This window comes from Lissotriton vulgaris, chromosome 5 (genome assembly GCF_964263255.1).
Source record: "Lissotriton vulgaris chromosome 5, aLisVul1.2, whole genome shotgun sequence".
Lineage (NCBI taxonomy): Eukaryota > Metazoa > Chordata > Amphibia > Caudata > Salamandridae > Lissotriton > Lissotriton vulgaris.
The window spans coordinates 1,864,878,739-1,864,892,188 of NC_141693.1; the positions used below are offsets into that span (position 1 = coordinate 1,864,878,739).

General features: G+C 44.2%; 1 protein-coding gene across 1 annotated transcript in view; it reads left to right on the plus strand.

The window, feature by feature from the left end:
* ERBB2 (erb-b2 receptor tyrosine kinase 2) overlaps nt 1-8,851 on the plus strand; it is a 377,312-nt gene extending 368,461 nt beyond the window's left edge. Inside the window, exon 27 of the mRNA XM_086924358.1 lies at nt 6,315-8,851. Within this exon, the coding sequence (XP_086780484.1) occupies nt 6,315-6,685 (371 nt within the window). The 3' untranslated portion in view covers nt 6,686-8,851. The remainder of the gene's footprint in view (nt 1-6,314) is intronic.
* Nucleotides 8,852-13,450: the final 4,599 nt, after the last annotated feature.

A 13,450-nucleotide genomic window follows, 5' to 3' on the forward strand; every position in this document is an offset into this window, starting at 1 on the left:
ACCAAAGCAGTTTGAATCGAACATCCGCCGAGCTCCCCAGACAGACTGACCTGAACGGGCCCCGACGTGGGGCCCTCACTCATGTCCGCCACCATCAAAACTTCCTGGAGGGTCAAGGATGCAGACATACTGTCCCTTGAGTGCACGGTGGCAGCACTCTCCGCAGCAGCCGAGGGAGGCAAAGCAGCACACACCGTCAATCGAGCCGCAATCATGGGGGACGGTCCAAAAGGCGTGACGGCAGAACCGCTATCCTGCACAACAGCGTCAAAGGCCATGGCCGCACGCAAGGAACATAGGGCGGCAAGGATATCACCAATCGTGGGCTCACGCCCACTAGCTTCAGCCAGCGTGCAGTTCGACAAACCAGGTTCGCCGCCCCAAACAGGTCCGGGACCCAGGGCGCGAGCCGCCATTTTGTCAGTGCGGCAGTGACGCTCCGTTCCTCAACCTCTGGACCAGGCCGTTGAATAAGGCCCACCGGAGTCTCTTCGAACCCCAGTAATGGCAATCTTGGTGCAGAAAAATGGGCCACCAAAAAACGGGGGTCGCCGGCGCCAACGTCTTGCGGGCACCTCCCGCCGAGTCCGGGCGAGGGTCTTCAAGATGGCCGGACAGGACAACAAAGGGGGACAAGCCTCCTGTACGGTCTACCCCCGTCCGAGGCGGGCCGCGCCCCGCAACAGAGCCCCCGGGCCACCAGACCGGGCCCGGTCAGTCGCTACCGGTACAACCGCACAACGGCCTCTTCAGCCGACCCCTCTCCTTCACCTGGGGCCGGCGTCGACACCTCGCTCCGGCCGAGCGTCCCTGGCGAGTACCCGGCCTGCACGCCGCGGAGGCTCCGGAACAAACAAGGACACAACTCCGGATCCGCGGCACCCAGGAGCCCCCGGGTCAGTCGGTGAGTGCGAGCAGTGTTTCACCTTCCCATATTTTGCCGAATGTGTCTCCTCGGGGCAGGATAGGGTACAGGATATGCGTTTCAGGCAAGAAGGCTGACGGAGCCGAGCTACAGTGCGGCCATCTCGGTCGCGAGCTTGGCCCCTCCACCCTTCAGTAAACTTTTTGATTAATCAAAAGAAACTCCCATAACTAGTTTGTTTAAAAAAAAAAAATTAAGCCTTGTGAGTTTTCTCACAGGGTGTGTGGCCATTTTTAGGTCTCGCTCAACCAGCGCGCATGCAGTGTCAGTGAGACACTTAGTAAGTGGGTTTCAAAAGTGCTACCCACAACACTCTTCACCAGCCGCGATTACTTTCACTTTGGCGGCGCCGCGATTACTCTCACTTTTGCAGCGCCGCGATTAGTTTCACTTTCACTTTCGCTGTGCGTTTGGCATTTGAGAATGACACTTGCTTCGTTAGGCGCCTTCCGCGGCATGTGGGCAGTCTCAGCTTTGGAGAAAACTGCGCAAGGAAACAGGTAACCTATTCTTTTTTGGAAGATTAGTTTGACATTCACTCAGCTTCCCGGGTGACGTGCTGTCTCCTTGTATGCCCCATGAACCTTTTATGTGAGCAAACCTGCACCATTTTTAACCCTTCCTCCTTCCCTTTTTTATGTATTTATTTTTGGCGGACACGTCGATGATACCGGAAGGTAAAACATTCAAAATAAGATAAGTAATGACTATGTCAGTCTATTTGTTTAGCACATTAACTATCAGTTTAAATCTTACAGAATACCATTACATGGGTTAAGCACTCTACCAATCTTATTTAGGTGATGCAAAAATACAAAAACATCCCTGAAACCAAATAAATAGATTAATCATTCTAAACAGAAGAAGGTTATCTTAAAGAGGACATAAATAAAGTCCATGCTTGGTAATCATAAATGAGATTTCCGTAACACATATATCTAGCAATTGTGACCACCACATGGTCATTGCTGGGGTTCGCTGTTTAACCATAATCGAACAATACAAATTCTTGCTGCAGTTGTCATAACAAACACTTTCCAAGTGGATTTTGATGGCATGTGCTCATAAATTCCTGATATGATTAACTTCGGTTTTGGAACTAAAGTAATTCTAAGCAACCGGTTAATTTCCCAAAAAACCTGAACCCAATATAAATGAATTTGACTACTGGTGCCAAACATATGAGTTGTGTAAGCATTAAAAGCACCACATAGGCTACAGCCCCAGGAAAAAAGTTTGAGGAGAAAAATGTACCTCTTGGATCACCTTGTAATGGTTTACTGTGGTCATAAATATTAAAGACCATGTGGCTATAATAGATGGATTACGTGATTTTGTTTAAGTGATTTATCTACCTGTCCTATTAACCCATGTATGTGCTACAATTTAGACAATATCTATTTGATTCCTTCATCAGCATCTGGTAAACACGACCAATTTGTCTTTATTATTTATTATGGAATAATTCTATAAATGAAGTAGATGCTACATTCAGCTGCTGGGAAGTGTAAGACCCCAAATATTAGCCATTAGAGTACATTTATATATTGCAGTCTAAGTAAGTGAATATTTGTACTTTAAAACTTCAAAAGTAGATGTCTTTCTGCCTACAAATAATTGACCCACATTGAACAATCCACACTTGGACCATTATAGCAGTAAAGGATTGTGGGAAAAGTAAGGAAACTGTGGATTGTCCGAAAATGAAGTATGCCTGGAGATTTTAGGAAACAAAAAGTGATTCTCAAAGCACTTCCAGACAGAGAAATAGATGGATAAAGTCTTGAAGGGAGTACACTTGAAGTGAGTAAACTTGAAGTACGAAGAATCATAAAATTCAGATCTAGCTATTACATTAGCATATAATGTCTGGAGCCACCATGTATCAATAATGCCTAAAACCTGTGAGTCTACAAGAACATGCTGCCGAATAATAATAATTAAGATTAGGTAACACCCTGCCACATGCATTTATATTACCATATAGATTAATTTCATTGCCTGTACACACACGTAATAAGGTAGCAGTTAAATATAAATGAATAGTTCAGAATAAGTCTATGAATAGGGGTACGATTATCATTGTAATAAGGTTACAAGGGCCCAAAAAAACTAATGGTCATTTATTCAATTTTTCAATTGTTGAAAAGCTAATTATAGATGAGGGATACCATTTCTTTAACGTTGGGGAGGATTGAATCCCAGTAAAATGATTGAAGCTATGTACCACTTAGCAGGGGAATTATTATGTTGTTCTGCAATATTTGGGTCTTGCTCATGTTCTATACATAATTGGAAAGTTTACAAAAATATTCAGCTTTAGTGATAGCTTAAACTGGATTGGAAGTGAACACCACTATGTTGCCAGCATATGCGGCAGCGCAGATCTCTACAGAGTTTAAAATTACAGAACAAAATGCCTTAGACTCCTGTAGATATTTCAAGAATGGCTGCAGATAGGGGGAAATTAATAATGGACGTTCCTACATGTACTACGCAGTGTGGAGATTTCTTCTGTAAAGATCCACTACAGCGAAGATAAGCTCAGCTGCCTATGTAAAGTAGGTGAATTCTAATGAGGAAAATATCACAGCCATGCAATTTAGAGTTGTCCATCAGGCTGACCAGGAGACCCTCTTGAAAGCTTTTTTCTGCACCTAATAGGATCTTCTTGGCTTTCTCATCAAGAGCTTCTTCAACATCAAAAGCTGCTGTTGCTAAATTTGTATAAAATGCGTTATTGAAATCCTTTAAATCCTCACTCGTGGGCTAGGCCTTTGTCTAAATCTGCCCCCCCACCCAGCTATTAGAGTCCTCAAGGTGATCTGATCCTGGTATCTATGGGAGCCCAGTGCTATCCTGTGTAGGCATTAAAACCCTAACTCTACCAGACCATTTCCCCCGCAGATCACACCCTTCTGCTGCCAGCGGACATCTAACAGCAAAACACAATCCCTCGTTTGAGGCACATAAAGAACCTGCGCTTCTCCATCTGCCCCAAATTACTTCCACGCTCCAAAGTCTTATCCACGGCAACAAGCAGAAACAGCCCCAGGTATGGCCCTGCCCTTCCAGTAACAGTCTAATGTGTACACACTCCTAGTTTGTCAACAATCCCTTGGTTACTTTTATGGTCGCAGTAAATAAAGGAGCCGCGATTCTTGTCATCCTCGGGCGACGTGATTACACTGAAAGACTGCAGCCTCAACTGAGCACCCCGAGCACAGTATACAAACCAAGATTCTCATTGGAAGTCCGTGATTGGGAACAATTTTGACCCCGAGAAGCATAACCTAAAGCTTACATCCTTTCCTTTTTACAAGTTTAAGAGCACTTTGTAAGAAATCTGGACGTTTTGTTTGGAATAGCATCGCTTTTTTGTTGACATGAAAGGAATAGGTCTGAGTGACTCTGTCACCCAAAGAACAAGCAATGGCATGGCCAATAGGTCTTATCTTTGGGACCTTATAAGTGTTAACCATGCAACAGATAATGTTGGTGCACCAAGGATATTGTGCTGCATAAGTAAATACTTATAAGGTCCCAAAAGCGAGACCTATTGGCTATGCCAATGCTTGTTAATATTTTTTGTTCAGACCTCGCGGTACTGAAGTGAAAAACAAAATACATCAGACTATATGCGGATTGTCACTTGCAACTACATCCACAGCCCAACTGGTGTAGGGTTTCCACTGGCAGAACCAGCAGGGGCAATACAATGGGAAAAATGACAGTCTGCCCAACTCAAAATAGAAGGCAAATTTGGTAGGCAGTATACTCATTTGTGACAAGCATCCTGCCTGTCAAACTCAAAATCAGGGCCTTAATTCTGCATGGTCATCATTGTATTTTAAATTTGTATTCTTTTAAATGGAAATAGGGAAAAACACAGAAACAGAGCTTTCTTCCCTATCATAGGGCCTGATTCTAACCTTATTCCTAAATACATGGACTATAAAGTCAAAGTGCCCTTTTGTATTTGACTCATGGTGAAGCAATGCCTCAATAACCACCAGCTCCTCCACGCCATGCAGTACGGCTTAAGGCCCAACCACAGTTCAGAAACTGCACTCATCGCACCACAGATGACATCTGCATGATCCTTGACAGAGGAGACATGGAAGCCCTAATTCTTATAGACCTCTCGGCAGCATTTGACATGGTCTCACACCCGATCCTCATCAGGCTCCTGCATGAGATTGCCATTTAAGGACCTGCTTTCTGCTGGATCTTCTTAATGGATATTACACAAGCTATCAGCCTGGCACCTTACTTGTCAGAAGTCTGCAAAACTCATCTGTGGAGTGCCTCAAGGTTTATCGCTCAGACCCACTCTCTTCAACGCATACATGGTCCCTCTGGCTAGCGTCACCCATGCACACATCAACATTGTCTCCGAAGTCAATAGCACACAACTCATGCTCTGCCTCTCAGAACAGACCCCAATCAGAAGAAACAAGTACACCACCTGCATTAACGAAGTTGCTAACTGTCTCAAGCTCAACATCGACATAACAGAAATAGTGCTCTTCTACAAGAATACTTCTCCATAGGACTTCATATTTTAGCTGACCGGACTTGGATGCACACCCAGCACCCACACCAGGAACCTAGGACTGCAGATGCTGAAGAAAATGTTCAAATGGCTCGCAAGCAGCACTAGAAAAACTGTCACCCATGTCCTAGTCACCAGCAAGGTGGAGTACGGGCACACCCTCTACACCAGGATTACCAAGCAGCTAACTGGAAGACTACAAACCATCCAGAACCGCCATCGCACCACTCCTCCGAGATCTCCACTGGCTTCCACAACAGAAACGTGCTCATTTCAAACTCATTACACACATTCAAGGCGCTACACAACATAGGCCTCACCTACCTGAACAGTCTCATCTTCTTCCACCAACCACCCAGACACCTCTAACCTCCAGGACTCCTGCAACTTTACAACCCACGAATACATAAAATCAGATCAGGAGAACGGGCGTTCTCTTACATCAGTCCTGAAGTGTGGAATTGTCTCCCACCATACCAGAGTATCCTCCTCTCTTCTTGAATTCCACAAGACTTATCCTTTTAGTTAACCAACCTACCATGGGCATGTCTAGGCACAAACACCTACTGGGCACCAGGATACCCTCATGGGTGATGGTGCGCTTTGGAAATACACATAATATATCTTGTCTTTAAAAAGTAGGGAATATTAGTGCAGGATGGGGTCCACCAGGTGCAATAAGTGAATTCAAGAGGTGTAGGTAAGTTAAAAGTGTGTTCAATACTTGAATTATAAAAAGAATCAAACACATTATTGACCACTTTGGAGAACCCTTTAGGGTTATCAACCATCAATCACATTGCTTTTAATACCTTCTTTTCTTTATATTTACAGAATATGTGAACCAGCGTGAAGCAGAGATGCCGTTGCCAGGTCGATATCAAAAACCTTCTGTGTCAACCCTGGAGAAGCAGAAGGGACTGCTTAGTAAAAATGGCCTTGTTAGGGAGCCCAGGGATGTCGCTTCTTTGGGATTCAGCAGTGCCATGGACAATCCTGAGTACCTGATTCCACGTAGCCGACCCATGCCGAGCCCCCAAGCACAGGCTTTTGACAACCTATACTATTGGGATCAGGAACCTGTTACCAAAGGCAGTCGAGAAGAAGGTGCCAGCACCAATGGGTTCACTACACCCACAGCAGAGAACCCAGAGTACCTTGGACTGGCTGAGTCCCTCAGTCGACCAAATGATGTCGCCAGTTAAGGACAAAGTGGCACCTGGTGGGATTCTCTCAAAGCTAATGTGAGGGGATAAAAAAGTATTCAGAATACAACGGCAGCTTGAATGTGTAGCATAACACTATGTACTACTGTACATTCTCCACCAAGATTGGGGTACCATAAGGGCCCTTTTTGGAACAGGACATTTCTTCAAATGCCTCTCGGCTCACTTTGTGGTGTGGCGAGGTGGAGTGACTTCTGTGTTTGTTGTTGAGTGGCTCCCTTTTTTTCCTTTCTGTTTTAACTTGGATGCTAGTAGTCTCATCAGCACTGGCCAGTCATGATAAACTTTGCCTGTGTAATGGAGGTTTGCGATACATGGGTTCAGTCGGACCTCTGTGGGCATTTTGCAGCAAGTCAAAGGCAAAAATATAGACTTGGTAATTGCCCTTCCATAGTCCAGGTATTTAGGAGATGTCAGAATGGGGCAAATAGCACATGCATTTGTGAATTACGCAACCAGTGATCCAAAACATATATCCAGCTCAGCCAGAAAAAAAGGCTCAGACAAAGCTTCTAGGGAGTAAAAAATATAGTCATCTGCCTCAACTGGGTGCAGCTGTCTCTACGAGGAGAAGGGAGAGGTTCTAGTCTGATGAGAGCCTTTGGTAAAGGATGTCAGCAGTTAAGCCTCTGCTAGTGCCAAGCACTGGTGCTGTTAAGTTTCCAATTTCCACTGGCTGTGGGGCTATTAACACGATGCAAGGCCTTCGTTTCCGTTCTGGGAAGCTATTTTCCGGGATGTACAGAACTGGATTGAGCTGGAACCATAGAGACTTTAAAATAAAAGTGCCTTGACTTCTGGCCTCAGCTTTCATTGGGATCCACCATCGATTTATGACACAAAGTGCCTTCTGAAGACCATGCGACCCCGAGCTCGACAGGGTTGTCAAGTACCCGGAGAGACTCCTAAATAGGGGGCGGGTTGGGAGAAGGGTGTGCACAAGGGACCTCGAAGCACCCATGGGAATGATGAGAGATTTAGTGTATCAGCACACCAAGCGGAGCATCTCAATGGGGCAAAAGAATCGTGGGTCAGGCAAAATAAGAAGAGGTGGCCTGGCGGTGGATAGCTGCATTGCTTAATTGAGCAAGGCTCAAGACAGTTTTCAAATTTGTAAGAGGAAAATGCTGGCCGAGGGAAAGGGTCTTTAAAAAGACTGTGTTTCTGAAGGGAATGTATGTAACTTTGTATTTGCCAAGGACAATGTGAGCTATTGGAGCAGTTTTGAGGTGGTTGTAAATTTCCTTCAGCACTGAGAATTATTTCTGTGAACTCTCAGAATGATTTAGTGGACAAGTCACATCTCACAGTCACAGAGGAGCCTTAAGCCCTGATCACAACAGCGACGCTAATTTAAATTTCTAAAAAAACGCACATAATTAACACATCGCTTTTTTCAAGCTCTACAAATGACTGCACTTTATGCTAATGCTAACTAGTGGTTGTTCAGTTTGCACACATTATTTGCACAAAAGTTATAAGTAGGGTCTTACTGTCCAAGTAACAACCATCTCTGAATGGGGCCTGCGCAAACTAACCCCACAATGAGGTGACCCTTGCACACCTTATTTAAACGCTTTAGGCGCGACAGTGAGGTGCAAGAAACAGAGCAAATACCTTCTGGTCTTTAGTCATAGATAAACTTAAAAATACTGGAGAGGCAGCTGCCAAATTGAGGCCGCTGAATAATCGATGCCATCTCATTTTCAAGATAGTTGGTTATGAGTTCAACCTCTTGGCAAAAAAGCCCATAGAGATCCTGAAACCCCTAACTCTTCTGCATTTTAACTCACTAAAAGGAGCCTGCCAAAAAAACTTTCATTGACCTAGATGCAATGATGTTCTTGGTTGGTGAATTCACTTAAATCAAATGTAGCTGGCACTGGCAAACCAGCACCCGCTATACAAGAATTCCAAGGGAAGCACATTTCTGCTCCTCCCTAAAATAAACTAACTAAATAAATAACTTTGAACGCTCTTGCCTGCAAGTCAATGTTAAATGACACCACAAACATCAAAACCCTGCACACACTTAAACAATAATCTACTGAAAAACAAACTCATCTTCTACTTTTTTTTTACTCAAATCAATTTGATTGGATTTTTCAGTAAATATTACAAAAACACTAGAAGCGTGGTAAAAAATCTATTATACAAGAGTATTTACGGCTTTGAAACCAATCACAGTGCTGTTGTTTCTGAGGGCTTCTCAAGCTTCTGGAAAAGCAAGTGAACTCCCTGGGAAGGAAAGGGCAGGGACGGAGGTGGGAAGAACACGTTTGTATTTTTAAGCAGGAGGTGGTGGGGGGGAGTAGGTGGGAAGGAAAGAAGGGGAAGGGAGAACAAACCAATGATAACATCTATGGGAAGGTCAAAGATCAGTGTGGGGGAGGGGGGGGGGGGTAGGTTCAGGCAAGACGCAAAATGGCACTGTGGAAGGGGTGATACAGAGAAGGAGGAAATGTTGGGGCCAAGGTGAGAATAGTATCTCGGGAGCAGGGGTTCCTCTATCAACCAATCGTTTGGGCGGACTAAAGTATGACCCTAGTCCACCCGTCTGCCTAATCAAATAAGTGGAAGGAGCGAAGACGAGGCAATTGGAAGTGCAAGTTCTCAAGTCTGGACATGTAGTCAATGAGAGGCTACCAGAGGAGCAGGAATGTCTTGTCCGAGTAGGAAAGTTTGTTGGTGAGCTGTTATTGTGCTAAGGTATGGCAAAGCGTTGTGTACCTAGAGGCTACAGAGGTGGTTTTGGGGGATGTCCAGGCCAGTGCAATCAGTTGTTTGGCTGCACCCATCATATGTTGAATTAGCTACCAGTCTGAAAAGGTAATTGCTTTAAGTGCCGGGGCACGTAGTCCTAGGATAACAACGCTATCGTCGGTTGGGATCGTATAACCCAGGGTGTGTTTGATGGGACTCAAGATTTCCTTCCAAAAGAGAGCAATGGGCAGACAGGTCCACCATATATGCTAAAAGTCTCCCTCGACAACCCCGCACAGCCAACAATTTGGCTGTACATTTGGGTAGATATAGTGAAGGCAGGCTGGAGTATAGTACTAGGATTTTGTAGGCCGTTTCTCGCAGGGGGATGCTCCTATAAATCTTTGGGATATCAAGTGACAAGATTTCCCACTGTTAGCTCATAATGTCATGGGCGCAATCTGCTTACCATGATCTTTGGTATAAATGGCTGAGTAGGACGCTGGATGATTTCTGTAACACAGCATAGGTCTTGGATACTAGCACACGTGTGCCCTCGAAATGGAAGACAGGGGATTTGCAAGGGGTGAGGGGGCGTGTAGCGACTGAGGCATTGGAAGGAAGCAAGGCCCAGTGACGTAGTTGTAGGTATTGGTGTCTGGCGGTGTCTGGAAGAACCCAGCCTTGCCTTGTGTGAAGGACTTTATGGATTCACCTTGGAAGAGGTCTTGTAGTAGTCTGCATTCCCCTATGACACACTCTGTGAAGGATCCTCGATAGAGTGTGGGCGTAAAATCTGGTTTGCAGGTGATGGGGGTATTCGGAGAGGGGAAGGTGGTGAGGCTACTCTAAAGTGAGAGTCTGTCCAACTGTGTATACGAGGGTGGCAATATATATGTGGTCGCAAATGTTTTGGGACCCAAGCCAGGTCCCAAGGTGGTGTACATGCCACGGATCTAACCATGTGTACCCAATGTTTCTCGCTCTCCCTTACCACCCATTCCGATATAAAGCGAAGATGGGAAGCCCAATAATAATCTTGAAGACTAGGGCATGCTAAGATGGCCGTGTGTCTGGGAAGCATGAGAAGAGCCTTAGATATACAGGGTCGTTTCCCCTTCCATATAAAGGTGCGCAAGTCTTCTTGCAAAGCCTTGATATCATCTGTCGGGATGGAAGTGGGTAATGAAATAGAGGAGCTGAGGTAGAATGTTAATCTTAACTACATTAAGATGGCCTTGCCAGGGGATATGTAGGGGGCACCACTGTCTGATGTCTTCAAGAGCCTATACGTTTTAACTAGATATCTAGTACTTTTCCACGTTTAATCGTTAATCGATAACACCAAGAGGACAAACATATCACTACACGTCTAAACAGAAGGTGTACCCAAAAGCCTGAGAACCTTAAACTTTATGAAGATCAATAAATAAGTCCGACAGACTGGGGCCAAATCTTGGATGTGTATTCCAATGCAAGATACAATATGTGACCCTATTCATAGAACCTGTTAAATGGATGGTCCATAGGGCCTCTGTTCTGAATAGTTAAATTCTAACTTCAACCATGCCACCAGCATGCCCAAGCACTGAATACTGGGATCGGTAAAGTGTCATGGCAATGTATAACCCATTCATTCAAAGTTGGTGTTAGCTCAATGACCACCCACATTGAAGATTTTACCTGGTGTAACAGTACTTTACATAACACACAATGTGGAGTGCAAACTAAGAAAAACATAATATAAAAAGCAAACCAAAACCCAGCATAAAGAGCAAAACAGCAAACAACAATCCTGACTACTCGAACATGTCTTAAGATCATATGCTGGCTATTGTAGCTGCCATTCAAAATTGTGGGAGTTGGAAAGAGGTACGTCAAGAAAGAATTCTAGGAACCCAACCCAAATAAGAGACAACACCACACTGTCAACAGTATATCCACAGGCAGTGGGTGGATTCATACCAATAACAGCTTTAATGTCTACAGTATCCACAAAGCAGCCTGAAAATGACAGTAGTACACAAGGCTTAATGCAGACTACAAGGTGCAAGAGCCACAGACCCCATCCTTTACTGAACCCACTCCCTTCATATTCGCTACAACAGCGCCTAGTGTCAGTTCACTCTAAAAGTGGGCTTCACAACGCCTCTCGTCTTGTCTCAACCTCACTTATCAACCACTATTATCATGTATTTCTTGTATTTACAACCACAGCTCATACCAGCACTGGATAGCACTCCAACAAAAAGTCATCCCTAACAATGGTTCAGTAATACCAGACACCCCTTTCCGATTAATCATAGCTTTTTCATTTATTACAGCTCTCTGGACAATTCATAGCACTGATAATAACCGGTGCTTCTGTCAGTAAAGGCAGTGGTAAATATTTTGTCGATCTCAGAAGATGGAATGACTCACTTTACCCACCTGGTTTTAATACATCTGTGTTATACTGCGCGTCGGTCATTTAACTTACTGCAAACTCGATCTCCGTAACTGACTATGCTAGGTCATCATGAGGGCCACTAGAATTATGTGGTAAGGGAGGACCAAATTATGCGGCAGGGTTTACTAAAATGCAAATTATGTAGCATAATGCTGTACATTGTGTGATAGTAACATTTCATTATTCTGTCATTTTTGCACACTTAACTCTCTCTAGGCACATTATTAGTACTGGTGTAACAGTAACACCCAAATACAGCAATATGCAACTGAAAGGTGACTAGTCAACCTTTGCAAAGTTGTTTACAGTGCGCAGCAACCCATGTCGCCGCATTTTTGTGACTTTGGTTCCGTTTGTGGTAGAAACATTTTGTTTTGTTAAAATCTGCCAATTATGCAGCATTTGATGGAATATGTGACAAATGCAACAAATCCATAATTATGAGAAAAATGCAGCAGCAGGATAATCGAATAGTTCCAGTGACCCTGACCATCACCAAGCATGGATTCTGATAGATGTTAAAACAGCTTTCTACACAGTTATTGATACCACATAAGTAGCCAAACGTCTCTGCTGGTGTTCTTTTTTAACTCTTTATCATAACGTCTTCAAAAGTATTATGTGCTGCACAGTGGTGTCTGCCCTATCCACTATACACTTAAATGACCCTTGAGGCAACAAAGATTTTGTTGGTGGATGGCAGCGTAAGATACCAGTCCGATGGCAAAGATTCTGGGACTTGGGGCTACAGGTCCATCTCTCCTTTGCTGCTGCACTGCTCTGCTTCCTCCCCGTTTTTCTGAGTGCTTTCTCCTGCTTTTCCCATGGTTTTTTTTTTACTGCTTTCCACTTTTGTTCACCCCATTTGTCTGTGTGCTTTCTCCAGCTTTTGCATTGTTCTTTACTGCTTTCTCCTTTCCTTTCACCCCGTTTGTCTGAGTGCCGCCTTCTGCTTTTGCCTTGTTTTTTACTGCTTTCCCCTTTCTCCCCGTTTTTGGAGTGCTTTCTTCTGCTTTTGCCTTGTTGTTTTTTTTTACAGTTTTCTACTTGCTGTCCCACGTTTTTTCTCAGTGTTTTTGCCTAGTTTTTACTGCTTTTTCTGTCTTCCCCCCATTTTTTCTGAGTGCTTCCTCCTGCTTTTGCCTAGTTTTTTTACTGCTTTTGCCTTGTTTTTCACTACTTTTTCAGCATAGCAGCTAGCAACTCCAGCACCTTGAGACCCTCACAGGTGCTTTATGAATCCTGATTGATCATGCATGAAACATGAAAAAACTGTAGATAGACCCCTAGTATACAAAAAACACGTATCAAAAAACATAAAATACTGGGTTGGAGCAACTGTTTCATCAAAGTTTGAATCCCAAAGAAATAAAGTCTGCTGCTTCCAGAGCTGTAACCAGCCTGGTAAACTTATGCAATTCACCCAAATGTTACGCCACCTGCCATGACTACCAGCAGAAGATCCGATCACTGCGTAAGCCGCTAAATTGGTACATATAAAATGTGTATTCTAAGCTTCCACGGCGAAGGCAGAAATACATCATTATTACCTGCTTGTTAAAATAACAAAAAGCATACTAGCTTTGGTTGTA